General features: G+C 39.4%; 2 protein-coding genes across 2 annotated transcripts; both read left to right on the top strand.

Moving 5' to 3' along the window:
• The first annotated feature begins 8,135 nt into the window (after window positions 1–8,135).
• On the top strand, window positions 8,136–9,119 carry LOC149999779 (olfactory receptor 7E178-like). Its single transcript, XM_090288778.1, has one exon. The coding sequence runs from the start codon at window positions 8,289–8,291 to the stop codon at window positions 9,117–9,119; it is 831 nt and encodes a 276-aa protein (XP_090144904.1). The 5' UTR covers window positions 8,136–8,288.
• A 5,859-nt stretch (window positions 9,120–14,978) lies between these two features.
• On the top strand, window positions 14,979–20,109 carry LOC149999780 (olfactory receptor 7E178-like). Its single transcript, XM_090288779.1, has 2 exons — window positions 14,979–15,096; window positions 19,184–20,109. The coding sequence occupies exons 1-2, from the start codon at window positions 14,979–14,981 to the stop codon at window positions 20,107–20,109; spliced, it is 1,044 nt and encodes a 347-aa protein (XP_090144905.1).
• Window positions 20,110–25,764: the final 5,655 nt, after the last annotated feature.

A 25,764-nucleotide genomic window follows, 5' to 3' on the forward strand; every position in this document is an offset into this window, starting at 1 on the left:
GCAGGCAGAGAATGTGGGAGGCTGCAAAGCACCATCGTTCCTGCCCTCACTTTATCCACTAGAAAGAAACTGAAGCAGGCCCCAAGAACATTGATTTCAATTTTAGGACCTGCGAACACAAAGCAAGCTAAAGAAAATGTGTCCTGGAATAGGATGAACTTTTCTCAATGAGCAGAAATCAGAAGCCACTGGGGGCACTTGTTGAATTTCGGCACCGAATGGCTGCAGCTTGGTGTGATGTCAACGGAGGGACACCAGTGATGGGAGAGAAAGCATGCTGGCTTTTTTGGACTGCGTAACCTGAAGGAACATTGTGGGGTCTGCAGAAACATCAAATTAGAGGCAATTTCTACTCCTATGCCAGTTTATCTGCGGGGAAATTCTGCTGAGAGCATTGTGGTGTGATGGGTTGTGGACTATGCTGGGAAGCAGAGATATGTCTCCAGTATGGTGTTGCTTAGAGAGCAATGTCTTAACAGAGGGTGAGGCCTGCACAGTGGGCAGATTCTAACACACTCCTGATCCTGTGTTCATGCTGTTGTGGACACCCATCCTCTTGAGAGTGTCTTGGACCTACTGACTTGCTTTCAATTGACACAACATGGCAAAACTGGTGAGATGTCACTTCTGATATTAGGGTACAAGAAGGCTCTGGATTTCACATTCCTGGCCCTTGTCTCTTTGTTACCTGTTCCAACAGGAGCCAACAGCCATGCGTGAGCTTCCCTGTGAGACCCATGTGGCAGAGAACTGAGGAGGGCCTCCGGCCAACAGCCCACAAGGAGCGCCATCCTTCCAAAAGTGAGTGGGCTTGGAAATAGGTCTCTTCCCAGTCAAACTTGGAGAGGACTGCAGCCCTGGCTAAACTGATTGCACCCTTGTTAGGCACTCCGGCTTTTTAAAGAGAAGTAACAAGCTATAAATAAAGTTTATAAGAGTCAATATTTTTCTAGTATATCAATGAACACTGATGAAAGAGAAAAATTGGAACTTGAACTATCATTTAAATCATAAAAAACAAACAAAGACAACAAACAAAACACAACAACAACAAAAAAAAATAAAAATAAAAATAAAAGAAAAACACCCTAACTTGACTTGGGATGGTGAACACACAATATACAGATGATATATTATAGAACTGTACACCTTAAACCTATACAATTTTATTAATCAATACCACCCCAATAAATTCAATTAAAAGAGAAAAGAATAAGTGAAAAAAAATTGGAAATGTACAGTGCTGCAAAGAGCACCTTGCACATAGTAATAAATAATACTTTTGTCCATTAAAAAAAACCTTGCCCTGACCAGTGTGGCTCAGTTGGTTGGAGCATCATCCTGTAAACTGGAAGTTTGTGGGTTCAATTCCAGGTCAGGGCACATGCCTGGGCTGTGGGTTTGGTCCTGGTTGGGGAGCATACAGAAGGCAACGAATCGATGTTTCTCTCACATTGATGTTTTTCTCTCTCCCTTTCTCCCTTTCTTCCCTTCTCACTAAAATCAGTAAGCATGTCCAAAAAAAGGGAAATAGGAAGTTCCTTTTAGAGACATAAATCTTAACTAAGAAAATGGAAATGGTTTCAGATTCTTGATAAAGAAGGTCTAATTCTCCCTCATTTACAAGATTAATACAATGGATTTTCAGATATCAAAGCCAAAAACTCATAAATTGAAGAAAAAAAGAGCCTACATTCTATGTTAAGATCCTTGAATATGGATGTCAGAAGCTAAGTGTACAGATGTGCTTTCTCCTGAGAGGAAGAAAGTCCCAGATCCTTCTAAGTACATTCACTGTTCTCCTTTTTCTCTTCTGTTAATATTAGGAAGTCCTCAGAGGTTAGGAAAACATGGACCAATTTCGCTAATTATGAGATCTGTGCATTGAACTCACAAGACCATACAGGAGTAGATAATTAGCCAGTACTTACAGCCCTTCAGGCTGCCAGTCCCAGTTAAGCTTCATCCCCGTGTCTCTTCCTACGAGAGTTGTCACCTGCATCAGGAGATCCATGTCTGAGTCTGTCTCCATGCCAGTCCTGAGAAGAGAGCCTCAGCAGCCCCATCATTACCAAACTCCTAGGCCATGGACCAGCAGAGATACAGCACAAACCAGTGAGTACCAAGGGAGATGGTGGATGGAGGAGGAATTATGGAGAAACCTGTCTCCTCCTTGTCAAGAAAGCGGGACAACAGAGATAACCAGATGGGAGGGCATTGATAGGCAAAGTTGCAGCTCAGAGACCTATGAAGTTTATGTCATTTTTCCTGTTGGAAATTTCAGAACTCTCATCCAGAATTCTGCTCTTCCCCACTGCCATTCCTAGCTTCCAGCGTCATTACCCCTACCAGAGCAGGACATGGATCTCTTCTTTCCCTAAGAACTCCAAAATGATCATGAATGCTCTAATTATGATCATGATGGTGATGAGGAGAGTAACCATAATATCGCAGAACTTTACTGAGGGTTCCCTTGTGTCAGGCTCAGTGCGATGTGTTATGTAGCTTTACTTTTCACCTGCATGGTACTCCCAAGGCTGAGGTGTATACATTATTGTTATTTTAGGGTTGAGGAAAGGAGCACGGTATTCTTATTTAATTTGTACCAAGGTCCTGGGGTAAAAAAGGGTGGAGTCTGGTTTGGATCTGGGCAGTGAGACTGTTTGCAGGACACAGGGTTCAGGACAATGTCTTTCCATACCAGTTAGGTTCACATAGTTTTGAGCTTTTGAAATGTGGCTAGTCCAAATTGAGATATGCTGTCTATATAAAATACTGGATTTTGAGAAAGTACAAGAAAAAAGTGTAGAATATCTCCATGTGTATATTGGTAAAACTATAATTTTTTAAAAAGAATTTATTTATTTATTTGTAGCAATAAAAGAAGAAAGGGAGAAAGAAAGGGAAAGGAATATCGATGTGCAAGAGAAACATCGATCACCTCTTGCATGCCCCCAACCAGGGACCAAACCACCAACCCAGATATGTGCCCTGACTAGGAATCAAACCAGCAACCTTATGGTTTGTGGGATGACACCCAACCAACTGAGCCACACCAGTCAGGGAAAAACTATACAGTTTTTGATAATGGGTTAAATAAAGAGTTAAAATTAAAGCAGGCACCCCCCCCCTCACCAACCAACCTGCTCAATAGTGATTGAGTCTCATTTATTTCTAATTCCCCAGTATCCACACTGTGGTTGGCACAAAGAAGGCAACCAAAACAAACAAACAAAAAATATATATGCATTCTGTGAAATATTGATTACCCATTGTTAGTTTATAGGAACACAGCGTAGTCCATATGGCTGACACACACTGGGGGCTTTCCTGACTGCTCTTTCATCCCTTTCAGGGGGTCCCTGTGACTAAAAAATGAATGAGATCCTGTCACTTCCCTCTGAGCACCCTGCCCAGAATGATTTGTAACCAAGTTGGACTGAAGTTGTGGGTAAACTGGGGATCTACTACTTGCAGTTGGTATCTGAAGTTGGAAGGAGAGTGGTCTTGTGTGACTGAGCCCTTAACCTATTTGTTCTGACACTGCCAGCAGGTGGTGTCAGAACTGAGTTACATTGGACATCCAGCTGGTGTCATGAAGAATCGCTTGGTGTGGGTGTCCCCCTCCACCCCCAACAAACATTTAGTGACCAGAAGTGTCAGATGTAAAGTGTCTTGCATAAAGTGAAGGAGACACAACAGGAGGTAAAAAGCTGGGCAGGTTTTCCTATCCAGGGCTAAATACTTCATTTAATTCTAGTTTAGTCAGAGTATTCATGTTTGAGGGAAATGGAAAGTTCAGGCAAAGCATTAGTTCCAATGGCCAAGGTAAAGAATACATGTTTGTCCTTTATTTTTATGATCAAGAACCTTCCTAAGATTATAGAGTGTACCTTGTTAAAATTATTGGGATCCCCAGCTATTACTATAATTTGAACCCCAGTGTTTGTTGAGGACATGAAAATATGCCTACTGGTGCATTTCAGCTGATGTTAAACTTAATTAAGAACTGTGCTGAAGAGATGCAAAAGCCAATCGCCACATGTGATTTTTTTGTTCTATGAATTCTTTCAGTAAATTTTGGAGTTTCAACTAGATCAAATTATATATCTCTGTTTCAGTTTTTTAAAATTTTCTTCCCCTTTCCCAGGTTTCTCACTCTCCTTTTTCCTTTCTTTCTTTCTTTCTTTCTTTCTTTCTTTCTTTCTTTCTTTCTTTCTTTCTTTCTTTCTTTCTTTCTTTCTTTCTCTCTCTCTCTCTCTCTCTCTCTCTCTCTCTCTCTCTCTCTCTCTCTCTCTCTCTCTCTCTCTCTTTCTTTCTTTCTTTCTCTATTTCTCTCTTTCCTTCTTTCTTCCTCTCTTTCTTTCTTTGCTTCATCATTGGATATGCTCCAAGGGATACCCTTTCTATCCTACTCATATTTAAACATTTCTTCCTCCAGAGAGCCTCAAATCAGTATCTTCAAGGTTAGGGACCTCCTCCAGAATAATGGTTTATGTATCTGGCACTTAAATTAGGTTTGAATTAACCCATTCACTGTGCCACAGAGATGCCATGGGTGTTTCTTTTTAAAACCCTGAGGATTAAGATCTTTGTTGAGAAAAAGGCATGGGTAACAGTAGCAGCAGACATATTTAAAGGCTCCGGTGAGCTTTCTATTCTTAGGAGTGTAGACCTCAAAATGGCACATAATGTCTGCATTTCTCTCCTCTCCTCCCCACTCCCATCCTGACTTTTCTCTTCTCTTCCCTTCCCTAGCTTTTCTTTCTCTCTGTCCCTCTGTCTCCCCTTGTCTATGTCTCTCTCTCCCTTTGTCTTTCTCTTTCTCTCCCCAAATCACTACTCTTTTGCAAGCAACTGTTTCCTCTGAGCACCCACAGTGGCCAATACCTCATTGAAACACACAATGAAATCAGGGTAAGAATATTTCCCCTGACCCTAGTGTCATTCTAAGACATGCAGATAGGTCTGGTTGAGGCACAAGACCCAGGGCCACATTAAGGAAAGCTCCAATTCCATACTCTTGTCTCTAAATAGCCAAGTAATTATTGAAATGCCTAAGGCAGGTCAGTTAGGTCTATAAGAAAGAATTGGAAAGACTCAGCAAATGCAGCACAGTGCAGCACTGTCTAAAATGCAAGCTTGCTAGCAGGCAGTAGCTCAAAGGGCATGCTTGCCATCCATCACACAGCCAGGCTAGAGCAAGGAAAGACAGACTTGAGAGGTGGTGGCCACTGTCTCAGTGGCCTGTACACTGCATCAATGGTAGTGGTCACTCTGCAGAAGTAGGATGACTGCCACCCAAAATTTGGCTTGGATGTTGAGGCTGAAAATGCCACATATATCGAAGAGTATGAAAACTTTTAATCCTAATATGAAGATCTCCCTGTCTGTAGAGAGCAGAGCAGTCCTTCTAAGCTGGTCTGAAATGGCAGGAGAGGTCAAGGAAAGTGGCTTTAAAAGCACAGTGGTTAGGATGGGGGTTGAGTGAGAGTTCTTGCATATGCAGGTATTTCCCTGTAGTCAAAAAAAGGGAGGACCCAGCCCTTTTCTTAGAGTGAGGTATGATCAACATACAATTGAGTAAATGTTGAATCAATTTGTACCCTACCACTAGTGGCTGAGAGTACCTCTTCTTCTGTGTCTTGGTCAATACCAGGTATTAACAATCTTTGTCAAGTTGCTAAATGAAAAATTGTTTCAACTTAATTTGGTTATTTATGAGTTAGGCTGAAGATTTTTTCTATATTTTTGTCTACTTATACTTCTTCTTTTGTGACATGGCTATCCATATGTTTTGTTAATTTTTAATTGATTTGTAAAAGTTTTTTGTATTTATTAAGGATACTAACCCTTTGTCTACAAAAAAGTAAGGTCTGATCGGCATGTAACACCATATTAGTTTCAGGTATACAATAGAATGATTCAATACTTGTATATATTGCAAAATGATCACCACAGTGAGTCTAGTTAATATCTGTCACCATACATAGTTACAAAATTTCTTTATTGTTGTGATAATTTATAAGACCTATTCTCTTAGGAAGTTTCAAATATGCAATATAGTATTTTTTATTTTATTATGGAATTTTATTTTAAAATATATTTTATAACATGAACATTGTAGAAAATCTCAATAATGTTATTCTAATTTACAAAGAAGACTATTGGAATTAAGCTAGGATCTTTATATCCTTTCTATAAACAATGCTTAAAATTTTGAATATTTAATCTATAATTATGCAACCAGTAATATGAATTATTCTAAGGTAAGAAGTTTATGGAGGTAAGTATAGAAACAACATGTGCACATACATAAATATTAAATTCTCATTTACTTGAAAATATGCTTCCTTTTCCTCCATCATACCACTGCTTCTCAACTGTTTCTAGCTAGTTCCTATATCATTTTTTAGTTTTCAATTACAGTTTACATTCAATATTATTCTGTGTTAGTTTCAGATGTACAACATAGTTGTTGGAAAATCATGTACTTTACACAGTGGTCCCCCATTGCAGTATTTCAAGTACCCACTTGGCCCCATACATAGTTATCATGATACTATTGACTATATTCCCTATGCAGTAGTTTACATCTCTGTGACTATTTTGTAACTGCCAATTTGTACTTAATCCTTTTACCCTTTTCACCTAGCCTCCTAACCCCTCCCCTCTGTCAACTGTCAGTCTGTTCTCTGTATCTATGAGTGTGTTTCTATTTTGTCTGTTAGTTTATTTTGTTCATTAGATTACATATATAAGTGTAATCATATGGTGTTTGGCTTTCTCTATCTGACTTATTTTACTTAGCACAAGACCCTTCAGGCCCATCCATGCTGTCACAAATGGTAAGATTTCACTTTTTATGGCTGGGTAGTATTCCATTGTGTAAACGTACCACAGCTTCTTTACCCACTCATATATTGATGGGTGCTTGGGTTGCTTCCAAATCTTGGCTGTTGTAAATAGTGCTGCAATGAACACAGAAGTGCATATATTCTTTCAAATTAGTATTTTGGGTTTCTTTGGATATATATCCAGAAGTAGTATTGCTGGGTCATAAGACCATTCTATTTTTAATTTTTTTGAGAAACCTCTATACTGTTTTCCACAGTGGTTGTACCAATCTGTATTTCCACCAACAGTCCACTAAAGTTTCCTTTTCTCCACATCCTCACCAATACTTGTTGCTTGTTGATTTATTGATGGTAGCCACTCTGACAGGTGTGAGGTAGTATCTCATTGTGGTTTTGATTTGCATTTCTCTGATGGCTAGTGACACTGAGCATCTTCTCATATGTCTGTGGGCCATCTGTATGTCCTTTTTGGAGAAGTGTCTATTCAGGTTCTTTGCCCATTTTAAAATTGGATTGTTTGTTCTTTTGGTGTTGAGTTGTATGAGTTCTTTGTAAATTTCAGATATTAACCCTGTATCAGATATATTGGTGAATATATTCTCCCATTCAGTGGGTTGTCTTTTCTTTTGTTGATAGTTTCTTTTGCCGTGCAAAACCTTTTTGGTTTGAGTATTATTAACTGTAGTCACTATGCTGTACATTACACCCCCATGACATTTATTTTATAACTGGAGAACTAAGGTTTTCTTATCAGCTAGCCCAGATGTTGTAGAAGGGGAAGAGAGAGAGGAGTGGCTTAAAAACTGTTAGTAGCCAAACATCACACACACAAAAATGAAGTCAGATACTTTATTATATAGCTCTTATAGGGTATATATAAGTAATACAAATCAAGGGAACTATACACTGCATTTGGATAAAATACATTTGACTGATTATTAGTGTACTTGAATGAAGGACACTAATAAAGAACTTTTTTTTTCTTTAAAGTAGAAGAATATTTTTCATTCCTTTTCTTTCATTCACAGGAAGGGACTGATATGTTAGTGTATTTATGGATTTATAAATCTCTAAGTATACTTACCTCTCTAATTTCTTCAGCCCATTCTTTCCAAAGTGGTGTATGTGGTAACAGGTTAATGGAGAGAACTCCAATATGAAAAGAGTTCTAAGAAGAATGCTTGTTGTAACTGAGAAATATAACTAAAGGGGTATGGTCCTTAAGTGTGAATACTTTATGTTTGAATTGCTTAAATCCAAAATGTAAACACACTGATGTGTCTCTTTCCTTATACTAACCCTCATGTATTTTCCAAAAGGTGTTTCTGCTATGTGGAACCACAGAATCTCACAGGTGCTTTGGAATTCCTCCTCCTGGGTCTCTCAGATGATGCAGAACTGCAGCCTCTAACTTTCAGCCTGTTTCTGTCCATGTATCTGGTGACTCTGCTGGGGAACCTGCTCATCATCCTGACCATCAGCTTTGACTCCCACCTCCATATGCCCATGTACTTCTTCCTCTCCATCCTGTCCATGGCTGACATTGGCTTTACTTCTTCCACCATTCCAAAGGTGATTTTGGACATTCAAACTCATAACAGAGTCATTTCCTATGCAGGCTGCCTGATTCAATTGTCTTTTTATATATTTTTTGGATGTTTGGACAGTGTACTCCTAACTGTGATGGCCTATGATCGGTTTGTAGCTATTTGTCGTCCCCTACACTACCTGGTCATAATGAACCCCCGCCTCTGTAAAGTGCTGGTTCTGGTGTCTTTTTTGATCAGCCTTTTGGAATCCCAACTGCACTGCTTGATGATATCACAGCTTTCCTTTTGCACAAATATAGAAATTCCTCATTTCTTCTGTGACCCTCCTCAACTCCTCAAGCTTGCTTGTAATGATACTTCTACCAATAAAATATTAGTCTATTTTATTGGTGCCATCTTTGGTGGTATTCCAGTCTCAGGGATCTTTTTCTCTTACTATAAAATTGTTTCCTCCATTCTGAGAGTCCCATCGTCAGGTGGGAGGTGTAAAGCCTTCTCCACCTGTGGCTCTCACCTGTTCGTTGTTTGCTTATTTTATGGAACAGGCCTTGGGGTGTACTTCAGTTCCACTGGTTCACTTTCTCCGAGGAAGGGTGCAGGGGCCTCGGTGGTGTACACTGTGGTCACCCCCATGCTCAACCCCTTCATCTACAGTCTGAGGAATAGGGACATTATGAGGGCCATGCAGAGGCTCCTCAACAAAATAGCCTAGTCTCAATACTTGGGCCATTGTGGTTGCTTTTTTGTTTGTTTTTTGCCTAGGGATTGGAAATGACTGCAAAACCAAACATCTGGAGTTGGCAAACATATCTCTTTGATTATACAATTTTTGTAGTTCATGGTTTTCATTCCTCTTAATCTATCATATCTGAAAATGGTTTTCTTTGACACATTTTTAATGTGATTAAGGGAGTATTCTGGGGACCTAAGTATGTCAAAATCACCTCACAATTGAATCCTATTAACACTACAGAATCTTCTGTATTTGTCACCTATGACCCAGGCATCTTGTAGAAATTCACAACTCCCTTTTAATGTGTAAGTACAGTATATGTATATATGATTCTCAACCCTTTTCACTGTTCGTGTCTTTTTTTTCACAAAACTTTGGCTTTAAACAAATTTATTAACATGGGTTGTGTGAGAGAATGTGTGTCACTGATCCTCAATCTAGGCTTCCTATTGGAAGCATCAGATGAACTTTAAAAATCTTCATGCTCATTCAATTCCACATATGAGTGAAGTCATGATATTTGCCCTTCTCTGACTGTCATCTAACAAGCAAAACAGAGGCAGACTCATGGATGGAGAGCAGACGACAGCTAGTGGTGGAAGGAGATTATGGGTTGGAGGGACTGAGCAAAAAGGAAAAAGGACTCATGGACATGGACGACAGTGTGGTGATTGTTGGGCAGAGGGGATATAAGGGGACTAATTGGTAATAGAAATAAAAACGATTAAATTAAAAAATAAAAATAAAAATCTTCATGTCTGAGTTCCATCACCATACATGAAGATTTAATTGGATTGGAGAATAAAAAGAGCATGATGTTCGTAACAGCACCCCAGGCAAGTCTAACGCCCACACATAATGAGCATAGTTTATCCCATACCCAACGTAATTGGTCAAGTAATTGAGTTTTCTTCATATCAGTTAGTGTGAAATCAATCTCTGAGCTGCTCATACAGAGAAATCTGAACCAGGAGGACTGCAAAGATTAGATTGGTTGTCACAAATCATGCTTCCCACATATCCCACTTTCTCTTACTATATAAGCCAAAAATCACATCTTAAAAGACTTCAAGAGTTAAAATACAAAGATTATAAAGAAAATATATTTGGAGAGAGATAAGCCCTTACTAGTGGAGCAATCAGAAGCCTCTAGAGCAGTGGTTCTCAATCTTCCTAACGCCGTGACCCTTTAATACAGTTCCTCATGTTGTGGTGACCCCCAACCATAACGAAAGCATAGTGATTAATCACAAAAACAATATGTAGTTATATATGTGTTTTCTGATGGTCTTAGGCGACCCCTGTGAAAGGGTCGTTCGACCCCCAAAGGGGTCGTGACCCACAGGTTGAGAACCGCTGCTCTAGAGAGATGTGTTGCATTAGTTCTGAAATGGCTATGGCTTCTCCTGGCAAGGATGAAAGGACTCTGTTGGTGTAAGAGAAACCAGGGAGACTTCTTTTCATGATGGCCAGAAGCAGCATTGTGGGTGTGCAAAATATCTAAAGCAGATCAAGTTCTTTCATGTGTTAGTTCTCCTCAAGTAAAGTTTTTGTTTGTTTTCATTGTTGTTGTTGTTGTTGTTTGAGAATATGGTAATGTGAAAGTTTGGGAGCTGTCTCTCTGGAAAGCAGAGACATCTCTAGTACCTTGTTGTACTCAGCTCTAAATTCCTGATGGAAATTGAGGCCTTTGTGGTGGGCAGCTTCTAAGATGCTCCCACTATACTCTGCTTCCTGTATTCATAGCCTTGTATATAACCATCTCCACGTGGGCTAGACCTTGTGACTTACATGCAATGAATAAAATATCAGAAAATATTGAGCTGTCACTCCAACATTAAATCGACTCAGGTTTTCAGCTACCAGTCATCTTCTATGCCCACCAGCTCACGCTGATGGAAGATGGCTGCTGTAAGGTCATCTGCCCAATGGAGAAGCTCATGTGGCAAGACACTGGGGGACGTCTATGGCCAACTATCCACGAGGAACTGAATCCTGCCAAAGCCACATGAGTGAGCTGAAATCGAATCTTCTAGTCAAGAGCTGAGATCATTTCAGGCCAGAAGAAATTGGCATGAAATATTCAAAGTGATAAAAAGCAAGGACCTACAACCAAGACTACATTACCAACCAAGGCTATCTTTTAAAATTGAAGGAAAAATAGCGTCCCAGAGAAGAAAAAGCTAAAGGAGTTCATTACCACCAAATCAATATTACAAGGAATGTTAAAGGATCTTTGAAGAAGAAGGAGAAGAGGAACATAATTTAAAGAATAAAATAAAATGGCAAAAAAATATATACCTACCAATAATTGCTTTAAATATAAATGACTTAAATGTTGCAACCAATCAAATGACACAGGGTAGCTGAGTGGATAAGAAAACAAGACTCATATATACTGTCTATAAGAGACCCACCTCAGGATGAAAGATACACACAAACTAAGAAAAAAAAAGAAAAAAAAAGCTGGGGTAGCAATACTTATATCAGAAAAAATAGACTTTAAAACAAAGGCTAAGAGACAAAGAAGGACATACTACATAATGACAAAGGGCGCAATCAAACAAGAGGATGTAGCCATAGTATACATTTATGCACCCAACACAGGAGCACCTAGATATATAAAGCAAATCTTGACAGATATAAAAGGAGAGATAGACAGTAATACAGTCATAGTAGAGGATTTTAGCATCCCAATGACATCAGTGAAGAGATCTTCCAGATAGAAAACCAACAAGGAAACAGCAGCCTTAAATGACACACTAGATCAGATGGATTTAATTGATATCTTCAGAACATTTTACCTCAAAACAGCCGAATATACATTATTTTCAAGTGCACATGAGACGTTTTCTAGGACAGACCACATGTTAGGCTACAAAACAGGTCTCAATAAATTTAAAAAGATTGAAATTATACCAAGCATCTTCACTAACCATAATGGTATAAAACTAAAACTAAATCACAAGAAAAAAACTGAAATTTAACCAAGGACCTAAAAGACCTGTACTCAGAAAATTATGACATTGAACAAATAAATTGAAGAAGACACAAATGAGTAGAAGCATATATCATGTTCATGGCTAAAAAAATTGACATTGTTAAAATGTCCAAACTATGCAAAGCAATTTATAGATTCAATACATTAAAAAAATTTTTTTTCATGCTATTACAGTTTTTTCCACTTTTTCCCTTTTCCCCACCTCCACTCATGCCCACCTTCTCCCCTTTCTTCATCAATCCCCATTCAATGATTCAACTTAATTCATATCAAGATACCAGTGGTATATTTCACAGAATGAAAACAAATATGCCAAAAATTTATATGAAAACCCCACTCCACCCCACCAAGAAGGCCCCTGAGTAGCTGCAGCAATCTTGAGAAAGTTAAAAGAATCATGCTACCTGATATCAAACTAAACTACAAGGCTATAATAATCAAAACAGCCTGGTACTGGTATAAATACAGACACATAGATCAATGGAACAGAACAGAGAGCCCAGAAATAAACCCACACCTTTTTGATCACTTAATAATTGATGAAGGAGGGAAGAACATACAGTGGGGTAAAGATAGTCTACCCAATAAATAGTGTGAGGAAAATTAGATATGTGCAAAAAAGTGAAACAAACACCTTCTTACAGCATACGCAAACATAAACTCAAAATGTAGTAAAGACTTAAATGTTAGACTAAAAATCATAAAAATCCTAGAAGAAAACACAGGCAGTAAAATCTCAGATATTTCCAGTAGTAATATTTTTTCTGATATATCTCCTTTGGCAAGGGAAACAAAATAAAAAAAATTAAAAAATGGGACTACAACAAACTAAAAAGCTTTTGCAGAGCAAAGGAGACAATCACCAAAATGAAAAGACAACCCACTAAATAGGAGAACATTTTTGCCCATTACAATAGGGTAATATCCAACATTCATAGAGAACTTATCCAACTCAAACCAAAAAACAAGCAATCCAATTAAAAAATGGGCAAAAGACCTGAACAGACACTTCTCTAAAGAGGATGTGTAGATGGCCAATAGACATATCAAAAGATGCTTAACGTCACTAATCATCAGAGGAATGCAAATTAAAACCAAATGAGATACCACCTCACACCTATCAGAATGTCCATCATCAATAAATCAACAAGTGCTGGCGAGGATGCGGAGAAAAGGGAACCCTTATGCACTGTGGGTGGGAATGCAGACTGGTGCAACCACTGTGGGAAGCAGATAGAGTTACCTCAAAAAATTAAAAATAAAAAACTGCCTTATTTACGACCCAGCAATTCCACTTCTGGAAATACATCTGAAGAATCTTGAAACACTAATTTGAAAGAATATATGCACCCTAATGTTCATTGCAGTGTTATTTATTTATTTATTTGTTTGTTTGTTTGTTTATTTGCAGTGTTGTTTAAATAGCCAAGATGTGGTAACATTTCAAGAACCCATCAGTAGATGAGTGGATAAAAATGTTGTGGCACATTTACACAGTGAAATGCTACTCAGTTGTAAAAAGAAGGAAAATCTTACCTCTTCCAACAGCATGGATGGACCTGGAAAGTATTTTTTCTTTTTCTTTTTTTTTTCTTTTTAACCTGGAGAGTATTATGCTAAGTGAAATAGGTCAGTCAGAGAAAAACAAATACCATGTTATTTTATTTATAAGTGGAATCTAATGAACAAAATAAACTAACAAACAAGCTAGAAACAGACTTATAGATACAGAGAACAAACTGACAGCTGTCAGAGGGGAAGGGGTTTGGGTCTGGGTGAAAAAAGGCAAAGAATTAAGCAAACAAACAAGCAAACCACCTCATAGACACAGACAACAGTATGGTGATTACCAGAGGGAAAGAGGGGTTGGGGGAGGTAGAAGACGGTCAAGGGGGGATAAATGGTGATGGAAGGAGACTTGACTTGGGGTGGTGAACATGCAAGACAATATACAGATGATATATGATAGAATCGTGACACCTGACAGCTATATAACTTTATTAATGAATGTCACCCAATAAATTAAAAATAAAGAAAGACAAGATGACTGCAGCCTGCACGTAGACACAGACATCTGTGGAACCCCCTGTAGGATTTAAGATAATTGTCAGTTTGGTATATCACAATAGATGGTTGTCTAACGTAACAACATACTTAAATTCTACAGAAAAATTAGAACTTTGGCTGTCTTTCAAAATAAAACAACACCAACAACAAAACCCATATCTATTAACACATAAAATCTAAAACCCCAAAGCAGGACTAGAAAAAAGGAGGAAGTTTCTCCTTAGAGAGAAAATAGAAATTTATCGTATTCTTGGTATAGAAAACATAATTATCTCTACATTTAATGATCAATTTATGAATGTGCAGAGATGCAAATCATACATTGCTTTTTAAATTTTTTTAAATTGATCTTTAAATTATTCTTGTTTATTCTATTACAGTTGGCCTAATTTTTTCCCTCTTTGCCCTCCTCTTCCCAGCTTGGAACTGGAGACTATTATGGTAAATGGAAAAAACTTGTCTGAATACATAAGATCCCTGCAACTTGGAAGTCAGAAGTGAAGAGTATAGGGGAACTTCCTCCTGGGAAGAGGAAGGACCCAAACCCTTGAAAATCCCTTCCATTTTCCTTTTCTGTTAATAATAGCATGTCCTCAGAGACTGGGATAACACAGGCCCATTTGGCTAATTATGAGCTCTGTGTATTGAGCTCGTAAGTTCATGCAAGACTAGATCATCAGCTTCTCCCCCAGGCCTTGAGGTTCCCCATCTCAGTGCAGTGGACTTCACATCTGAGTCTTCTCATCTCACATCACTGCATTGGGAAGCCCATGATGAACTCAGCCATGCTGCCAGCCCTGAGGATGGAGCCTGAACCCTTACTGCCCAAGCAGGGCAGGGGCAGTGGATTCTCACTGTTTGGTCCTACAGCAGACACAGAACAGCCCAGTGAGTACTGAGGAGATGATGGATGAAGAAGGGACTGCCACGAACATTTTTTCTTTCATCATTAAGACAAATAGGAGAGTTGGGGTGAACAGATGGGAGGGCACCAATGTGGAAAGTTTCAGATATTTTTGTCCTTATGCAGGTAGATTTTGAATATGTGGAGGGAAACAGTCTAATTCATTGCTGACCCCCCGGCACCTATACTCTGCTTGGCAGCGAAGAACAACAATCTCTGTTAAATATTGAACAGATTCTTCTTTGTATCTCAGAAACAGAGAGCAGGCAATACTGCTTCCTCACACCAAGTGCTTTCTCTCCTGTCCTTTCATCCTCTCCAGCAATCTTTCGTGGGCCTAGACAGGAGATAAAACCGTGCTTCCATGTATCAATGTCACAGGTTTTCTAAGAAACCTATCATTTTTCATTTAATAGAATCTATAGCACTTAAGTATAAAGAAAAACTGTGGAGATTTTCCTAAATATGAAAAATAAAAATAAAAAAAGAGAGGAAAAGAGAAAGGGAAGTGCATCTAACTGTGTGGACTGAGACACATTTTAGGGCTTCCACTCTTTCCATGAACGAATTACCTGGGACATGACAGGTCTCTTCCTCTCACTGCCATCTGATGAATAATATGTCATTAAACCTTTGTTGGGGTGGTTTTTCATCAACAAGCCCACTATTGCAATCTGACTTAAAAAGCATGACTGAACATTTTTTGAGGGCAAACCTCCATTAGGTGCCACATGTTTCCCAGAGATGGGTGCTACTCTCCCATTTCTATGTAAGAGATACCAGCACAGAGAGGCCGAAAGCGCTCCACACACTTCGCACTTTGTGGCTGAAAGCTGTGGAACTCAGTCTCCTGATTCCCACCCTGGGGCCCTGTCCTCTCCACCACAGTACAACGACTGTTTCTTTCCAAACCTGCTTTAGTCTCCGATGAGCAAACAGGGGCTCAGCCACCAGTTCCTTCTCTTGGGATTGGGTGAGTTCATCTGTGAATTAGCAAAACGGACCAAGTGGTTTTCAGGAACATTTATAGCATGAATGCTATGGATTCTAGGGTTTTCTATGAAATTTTCTTGTGGCTGTCATGAAAAGACTATTGCTAGTCTGACTTCTGGGAACGTGCTAATTTTATCCCTTGGCAATCAGAGCATGTAGCTGGTTTTGTCTCATTTTTCCTATAGGGTAAATAAATATAGGTAATTAATAAATTGCACATATATCAATTTTTTACACCTCAAACAATTATCTTTATGCCTATATCTTTAAAAAATCCTCACCTGTGTGATATGGAAAGGGGTATAAGAATTTCTTAGCACTGTCACAATAAAAAACTGAAGAATAAAATAAAGTTTATCCCACAGGTAATAAATACTATGCATCATTTAAAGTGCTGAAATAGATGTGTGTATTTCACAGAGAGACTTAAAGTGCAATGCTGTGGCAAATGAGAATTCAGGGGACAGTATATGTAGTATGAGAGTACTTAGGTAAGTTTTCAAGAAAACTGCTATGAATAAATAACTCACTACTAATATTACAAAAATATTGAAAGGAAAACATATCCACCAGATTCATGACAGTGTTTCCCTTTGGACAACTGAAATGCAGGGGAAGACCATGCATGGAATAGAAAGAAAACTCTCAAATTTTACCAATAATAAATATAAATTCTACAGCATGTATAATTAACTATTTCTATTTTAATATGGGCAATGAGTAAAAATGGTATTGAAAATAATTGATAACATTATGGCTTTATACTCTGGCTTTATGATAGTATGTTCAAAGGACTTATGTATAGAAATTCTGATTTAATTGGTTCCAGGTTATAGCCATCCCATCACTAATTTTTTATTATTATTTTTAAGTTTACTGTATTTTTCCATTACCATTTAACCCTCCTATACTCTTTTTCACCTCCACTCATCTGTCTCCCCTCCACCACAGTCACCACACTGTTGTCTGAGTCCATAAGTTCTTTCTCTATTTTTCTTCTTTATTCAATTCCTCCACCCCTAAATTCACCCTCTGCCCTGAGCTGTCAGTCTGCTCTCTATCTGAGTCTGTCTCTAATTTGCTTGTTAGTTCAGTTTGTTCATCAGATTCCACATATGAGTGAAATGATATGGTATCTGTCTTTCTATGACTGGCTTATTTCACTTATTACAATTTAAAAGATGGATAGGTAATTATAATGATCGACTAGCATCAATAACCACTGTTTAACCATTTTATGTTTATAATTTCATTTCATTTGTTACAGCAACCCTATAAGATCAGTTCAATTAATATACTCATTTTACTAATGTTCATAATATTGGTCTTTGCCCTTTTCCCTTTTGATTTTTCCCAAGTTACATTATTTTTGATGCAAAATTGTTTGTTATGATATAGTTTATGTAAAGATAGGTGGTGTATACACAATAGAAAGGGGAGTAAACCCCGACAGAAAATCCGGAGCCGGAGTCCCTAAGGCGGTTTGACGTTGTAGTCAACACCGGCAACTCCTGCGGCGCACCTGAAGCCAAGCTGTATTGACTCCGTCTTTCCCTTGGACCCTTCAGCTGCGAAGAGAGGGGGGGTCTGCTGCATGGGCAACAGCAGACCCTCCATATCACCCTGCCCAGGCTCTGTAGCTTCAGCTTCACTGGAGAGGACACTCCAGCGACATCGCAAGATGTCGATTCAACACGGGAGGAGACAGATACCGTGTCACTCCCGAGTCGGACTGCACAGCCATTCTCGGCGGTGCAGATAGACTCTTAAGAAGCTACACCATCGTCTCTCGAGACGGACGGCTGCCGACGACGACACAATAGAAACGATCAGATCAGCTATATCCATAGGAATCTAGGATGTCACACAAAGGAAAAAATATTTTGACAATGTAATGCTTCAGTAATTCATCATGTTTTGACTGTCAAGAGAAATGACCTGATTTGCCTTGAGGGAGCTGAATTGAGGAGAAATGCAATCCCTCTGTAAGGAAGAATTGACTGAAAAGCATTTCAGCTGGCATGAGGAGGCCAGCTTAAGGCTTGACGCCTGGCTTTGGTCCTCAGTTTTTCAGCTGTTTATTACAGGGTTGGATTTGATGAGAAATCAGCTGTTCACAAATGTTTGTGGCTAGAGACAAATTTAAGAAGTTTTACACTGGCCACTATGAACAAAAACAGTGAAGTGCTAACTCAACCGCAGATGTTTCTCTAAGGTTGTGAATCACTGACAGAAAATAAACTTTCACAAAAGAAAAATAAGTATAGAGTATTCATGAAAGTTCATTATTATCTGCTGATTGGTGCACTGTAATTTAATAGCATCTTTAGGTTCAGGGGGCTGTATGCTTTTGTGCATTTAACAAAGACATGTTTTTCAATATATGAAATCCCCCAAGGCCTAATGTTTCCATATTTTAGTTCTGTTTGAAGGACTTTGACCAGAAAACCGACACAGTTAAGTGAACACTTATCTCCATGACAGATGGATGCTGTAAAACCAAATAAAGATGAGAACCCTTAAAGATAATTGCCATATAAAATGCTATCTAATTATAAATGCTTTATATAGCTCTTCTAGACTACATTCCAAAATAAGGGTATTTCTGATACTGCATTTGAGTGAGATAAAGTACTTTCAACTGTTCTTAACGTCCTTCAGTTAAGATGATATTTTTTCTTAGAAAAGAATATTTCACATTCTGTATTTTTCCTTCAATGGTAGAACACTGATATTTTGCTCTGTTGATGGAATTTTTAAATCTCAAAATGTCCTTTCTTCTCTGATATTCTTTGACCCCAGTGCCTCTAAAGTGGGTGTATATAGAACAGGTAAATAGATCAGACATCAATAAAAAAAGAATTCTAAAAGAGTTCACAACTGAGAAATGTTGCTGAAGGTTAAGTGTGTGTGTGTGTGTGTGTGTGTGTGTGTGTGTGTGTGTAGGCAGTGTATAGTCCTCAAGCTCAAGTGTAAATACTTTTTTTGCGAATTGCTTGAATCCAAAAAATGGACACCTCTATGCTTGTTTCATTTATTCAACACTCTTCTTTTTCAAACTGTGTTCTATCTGCATAGAACCACAGAATCGAACAGGTGGCTCAGAATTCTTCCTCCTGGGACTGTCAGATGATCCAGAGCTGCAGCCTCTTCTGTTTGGGCTGTTCCTGGCCATGTACCTGGGCACCATGCTTGGGAACCTGCTCATCATCCTGGCTGTCATCTCTGACTCCTGCCTCCACACACCTATGTACTTCTTCCTCTCCAATTTGTCCCTGGCTGACATCAGTTTCAGCACCACTACAGTTCCCAAGATGCTGGCGAACCTACAGACATACAGCAAATCCATCACCTATGCAGGCTGCCTGACTCAGGTCACATTTTTTTCTCTGTTTGCATGCTTGGACAGTCTTCTTCTGGCCGTGATGGCCTATGACCGGTTGGTGGCCATTTGTCAGCCCCTATACTACCTGGTCATCATGAACCTCCGCCTCTGTGGCTTGTGGGTCCTGCTGTCATTTTTCATCAGTTTTTTGGTCTCCCAGCTGCACTACTGGATGGTGTCACAACTTGCCTTCTGTGCCCATGTGGAAATCCCTCATTTCTTTTGTGACGCTTCTCAACTCCTCAACCTTGCCTGTTCTGACACATCCGCCAATAACACATTGATCTATTTTTTTGGTGCCATCTTTGGTGGTGTTCCACTCTCAGGGATCCTTTTCTCTTATATTCGAATTATTTCCTCCATTCTGAGAGTCCCATCGTCAGATGGGAGGTATAGAGCCTTCTCCACCTGTGGCTCTCACCTCTCAGTTGTTTGCCTGTTTTATGGAACAGGCCTGGGGGTGTACCTCACTTCCGCTGTGTCCTCTTCCCCGAGGAAGGGCGCAGTGGCCTCAGTGATGTACACTGTGGTCACCCCCATGCTGAACCCATTCATCTACAGCCTGAGGAACAGAGACATCAAAAGTGCTCTGTGGAAGGTGATCAGAAGAATATCCTAATTTTAATACCCATGTAATCATTTTTGGTTCACACGACTGGAAAAAGCGGCCAAATCAAACATGTACAACAAGAAATTCTAGGTCTGTGTTTGTGCCCATGTGAATCTCTGCTTTCTGTCTACACAGTTTTTCCTCTTAGCACAGCTGTACTGGAATTGGGAGATGTTTGGGACTCCATACTTCAACCCTAGCCCCTCTAGGATTACTCATAGCACATCAGTATACCCTTCTCACTTTCCTATGCATTACCCAGGACTCTTGGCCATGAGCTGTCTTGTTTGTATCATTATAAAAAACTCATAGCTCTCTGTTTTTTGTTATTTATTCTTTCTATACTCTCTCAATTTTCCCACATTTTTGCTCCTTCATGATTGTGGTCAGATGCTTGAGAAATAAGGTAACTATTTAATTTCTTGTCCAAACCAAGGTATTTTGAAACTGAAATGGGATGGCATTAATACTGAGTTTGAAAAAAAAAAGTACTTATCAACTAGGACTTTTCTAGAAAAACAAGGATGTATGGTTCCCAATTTTCCTGATAATTCTTTTTCCCATTCCACTAACGTCTCCTCGTCAATTATGTAGCCAGACATGAAAGGACAAATAATGTATAATTTCACTTATGTGAGGCACCAAAAGTAGTCAAATTCATAAAGACATAGAGTAGAACAGTGGTTGCCAGGGGCGGGGAAAGAGGGAATAGGGAGTTAGCGTTTAATTGGGAAATAGTTTCATTTTTGCAAGATGGAAAGAACTCTGGAGAGAGATGGTGGTGATGTTGCACAGCAATGTGAATGGACTTAATCCCACGGAACCGGACACTTAAAATGGTTAAGACGATAAATTTTACATTAGGTTATTTTACTACAATAAAAGAAAAGATGTCCTATTAGCAAAGGTCCCCTACGCCTGGGCCACAGACCAGTGCCAGTCTGCAGCCTGTTAAAAACTGTGCTGCACAGCAGGAGGTGAGCGGCTGTTGGGCAAGCAAAGCTTTGCAGCTCACATTACCACCTGAGTTCTGACTCCTGTGCCCTCCCACCCACCCCATTCATCCATGGAAAAATTGTCTTCCAAGAAGTCGGTGCTTAGTACCAGAAAGGTTGGGGACTGCTGCTATCAGGAATGAGGGACATGGTGGTCCAAATGTCGGGTGTGCCACTTAGACTTCAGCATCAGCCCCATAGGGATCTGCCTCAGCTGCTGGGAGCCACATTAACCAAGGTCATGGATCCTTCTGGAGCTGCCCACGTCCCATGATATTTGGCACCTTGGCACCAGTGCACCCAACTCTAAAGGATCATCCTAGATCCAGAACTCCCTGGTGATTTTAGGAGGCCTTTGACGGGCTTAACCTTGGATTGATTTTTCCACTGCCCTCCCTTGCTACAAAGAGTTTGCAAAACCAGAGTGAGGGAACAGTCCCTGCAGGACTGCCTTCACTTCAGACACCAGCCACAAGTTCAGGAGTCCCAGGGCCACCCTCACTTCAGACCAGGCAGCCACAAATTCAGGGACTTCCTCACATTCAAAATTTGCTAGAAAATTGCATAAAACTAATAAAACCAGTTGTTAATAAAGGTTTTTTTTGATCAAGACTTTGACTGGAATGTCATGCCTAAACGAGACATGCTTGGGCTGTGGTTGTTACCAAAAAGCACTGAGGAACTGGGAATGACTTTCAAAGGTAGTAAAAGCCCACGAGATAAAAGGCCTGGTACTGTGGTTGGTTGTGCGGTCCATAGCAATCTTTCCAGGGAAGGAATGAAGGCTGTTTTCCTGAAAGATGGCTAGAAGGGACCTTAAGGCACAATGGAAAACCAGAAGGACTTGGAAAAGACAGGTGTGTACAGGCAAGGCTGAATGCCAGGTATGTGGCTCAGCTTCTGTGCCCTGAAGGGCAGACTGAAGGTCATCCTAAATGTTCCTTGCATAAGTTCCAGCAAAGTAGAACTAAAGATCATAAGGGATCATTTGATGCTCTTGTTGTGTTTATGCAAATGAATAGGATAAATTAAAAATGAACTTAATGCAGTCCCTTTAATGACAAGGAAGGTAATCTTAGGGAGAAAAATCATTATTCAAGGAAAATCACAATGATCAGTGGCAGACTATATAGTGCAGCTAACCGTCTTTAAAGTTTCTTTTCCGTTAAAATACGTTTTCATTTGAAAGTTAAACTATGTCTGTGATATCATCAAAGATGTTCAATTTACAAGCAAGAAGAATGTCAAATGTTTTGCAACTGGATGTCTTTCCAATAAGACAGTCTTACAGATTTAGAGACTTGTTTGTAGGTTATGTTACATAAATTAACATGTGTTTTCTGTTTTCAAAGGGCATAAGCCAATGATCTCATTACCTGAGTGATTGTCTGTATGTATAGGCCTCACTTAATCCTGTCTGCAGCGCTGCCTCCTGAGACTCAACGGTTTGGCTGACCTAAGTGGCTGGGTTGGTGAAGAATGGGGTGGTCTGTGGGCTTCACTTTACAAAACTGGTTTCTCTTTTTTATCCTAATGGCTTGGACAGAAAGGGCCCAGAGGTCTGAGAGAGGGGAAACCTAAAATATTTCCCTCAGCCCAAACTAAGTATATTGGGCAAAAGGGTTTTGGACAGGTGAGATGTGCCTGGCACACCTTCCTCCAAAGAAGCCTTTTTTTTCCCCTAATGTGGGACATTGAAAAATTAATACCTGCCTTTTGTCATCTAGTGGTTATGGATTGAATGATGTCTTTTAACCCTGTTGCCAAATCTGTTGCCCCCAGAATACAACAAGGATGCCAGCCTGTTAAACCAAACACGCCATTGTCCGGGGACAGCCAACTGACCTGGAGTCTGCACGATCCTTCCCCATGTGGGAAGGTCACCCTCTCCTCTGCACCCCCACTCTTATTAGGGATTTCTGGACCCAAGGGTAGGTAGGACAACGACCATATCCAGCTTGAAGCAGCTAGAGGAGCTCGAGACCTTCGCCCATTGTCCTTTATAAGATTATAAATGGTCTTAATATCTGAGAGGGAGGGATTGTTATTTTTATTGTTAAAATAATTAATCATTTATTTATTTAAAAAAAGAAGAAGAATATATGAAAGGGTGAAGTGGGAGAGCTTGTATGTACGACCCATGGGCATGGACTTGGGGTAGGGATTGCTGAGGGAGGGGGGGTGCTGGGTGGAGGGAGCAAAGGGTAAAAAATTGGAACTATTGTAACAATATAATCAATAAAATATACTTAAAAAATTTTGGTAGAATAACTCAAACTGAGGAAATTCCCTCAGGTTAAAACACCAACCCTTTATACACATCATTGGCCTTTTTGGCATAACCAAGTGCCATCTCCAGTCATCTCATTAGCATAAACTATCAGGTATGGTCCATGGGGTCAATCGCAAATAGCCAATCACTTCTATCACAGGTAAATTTCAAGGTCTTAAAGGTTACCTCCTAAGACCCAGTACAAAGGTCATATCTCTCTTTAAGTGAGGTCAAACTCCTTCCCACACATCTACTCTTCCACAAGTGTTGATTCTGGGAGTGTGACCTGGTAAACATCCTGCGTGCTAATCACTGTCTCTGAGTCTCTGCAAGGAAGTCAACTTGGGATATCTCCACTAAAAAGTTATTTGGGGAAGATTTTAAGACAATTCCAAGGTAGTTCTGTAAATAGTCAGTGATGGTGTATAAATTGCAAGCTCAATGCTTGGCTCAGTGATGGGAAAATTCAAGGAGAGGAGGTGAGGTATTGAAATATGGGGGCAGTAGGGAGATTCCTGTAGAAAATCTTAATGAATCTAGAAATCCAAACTCAGAGATGTTTGATAGAAAGGGAGTGCAAAGTAAGGTAATATAGCATCTGCATGAGTATTATCCTTCAAAAATGTTTAATCTATTAAACCTTAGAGTGTAAATAAAATATGAGTTAAGAACAATAATTTGTTTGGTCTTTGTCCTCCTCTTGATATTCCTAGAGGCCCCATGGCCCAATCAGAAGCAACCACCTGCCCCTGGTTTTTGTTACTAGTTTGACCAGGTTCCCCTGACTCCTCTGTTGTTTAGATTCAGGAGGCATTGAGAATGGGTTGAATACTAAGGATATTGCTGTGCTCCTGGGAGGAGGAGGTTTCTGAAGACTTGAGGAACAATCCCTGTTTTTTCCATTAGAATACAGAGATGTATAGACAGGTGACATCAAATAGTAGAAGGAGTTTTAACTGCGTGCTGGCTGACATGCTACTTAACTCTCTTCTTGTTCCACTGTCAAAATTCACTAGCATATAGCTGCTCAGTTTTCCAGTGAGGCATCTACCCTCTTCAGGTAACTCAGACTCCCCACATTTTACCATTTTAATTTTACTTTCCTTTTTCCTTATACCAAAGCAATTAATTCATCCTAGCAGCATTGCCTTAGATATGTGATTTGTATTTCCTACTTTTCAAAAACAACTCATATAAACATCTTGCTCTTACAAGAGTATCCTAAAAGGCTTCTCAATGTTTACTTTCTCCCCCTTTACATGGTAGCCTGGTTGGTTTTTTTTAGGTGTAATCAGAGCTTGTGACTTCTCTGCTTAGAACCTTCTAATCATTTCCTGTTATTTCTAGAATAAAACTTGAACTCCTTGCCATGGTCTATAAATCTTTCACTGTTTAGTCTCTTCTTTCCCTTTCCAACTCCCTCACTGGTCGCTGATCCATTTATAAGCATTATCCTGGGAGTTTATACATGCTAAATTTCAGGCCGTACTCCAGGCCTGCTGAATCAGAACCTCTGTGGCTGGAACTCATTGCAGGTGATTCTGTTGCATGATAAGTTTGTTTATACATACTGGCTTTCTTGTAGTTCTTCAAACAGACCATGTTCTTTGTAACCTCAAGACCATTAAATTTAATTACCTATGTCTAGAATGTTCTCCCTCTTTCTTATTGAACTTTCCATTGAAATATCAGCACTTTAAAGATGCCTGACCACCCATCTAAATTCTGTTGTTCTCTCCACCAATATGTCCATATTCCTCTTGTGTTGTCATTACCTTCTGAGTGAGCTTACATGTTTTGAGTATTATAAAAGACAATCATTGTACCAGGCTGCCTCAATTATTCTGTTCCAAATTGAACTGATGCAGGTCCTCAAGAAGTGAGTTTTGGTCTTCTTCCTATCCAAAGTTTTTTGTGAAATGTGATATAAATAGGTAAGACACTGGGCACTTTCACTGCCAAAAAAAGATGCTTTGGTAGAAATTTGTTATAAAGAAATTTCTACAAAACCTGTTGATTATGGCAAAGAGAAATTGCATGAGACATAGTCAAACAGGCAAGGAAGACTTCATTTAAGACTATGCAATAGGAATCAAGATAATTGCAATAAGGGAGAGAGATTGAACTCTGCAAGTAAAGGCAGGAGGATTTAAAAAATTGTATGATTCCATTTATGTGAAATATTCAGAATAGGCAAATTCATAGAAACAGAAAGCAGATTAATGGTTGTCAGGGGATGGGAGCAATGGCAATGGGGAATGACTGCTGATAGGTACAGGTTTTTTAAAAAAATTATTAATTACAGTCGAAGTTCAATATTATTTTTATGTTACTTTCAGGTGTACAACATAGTGGTTAGGCATTTACATAATTTATGAAGTGATCCCCTCCATAATT

This window comes from Furipterus horrens, unplaced genomic scaffold, assembly GCF_987537825.1.
Source record: "Furipterus horrens unplaced genomic scaffold, mFurHor1.1.pri manual_scaffold_10, whole genome shotgun sequence".
NCBI lineage: Eukaryota > Metazoa > Chordata > Mammalia > Chiroptera > Furipteridae > Furipterus > Furipterus horrens.

What these genes read in the sequence shown, in the direction of transcription:
- LOC149999780 (XM_090288779.1), top strand. Translation starts at nt 14,979, where the DNA reads ATGATGAACTCAGCCATGCTGCCAGCCCTGAGGATGGAGCCTGAACCC. An exon ending in AGCAGACACAGAACAGCCCA is followed by an intron (nt 15,097 to 19,183) that starts GTGAGTACTGAG and finishes CTATCTGCATAG; the next exon opens with AACCACAGAATCGAACAGGT.
- LOC149999779 (XM_090288778.1), top strand. Translation starts at nt 8,289, where the DNA reads ATGTATCTGGTGACTCTGCTGGGGAACCTGCTCATCATCCTGACCATC.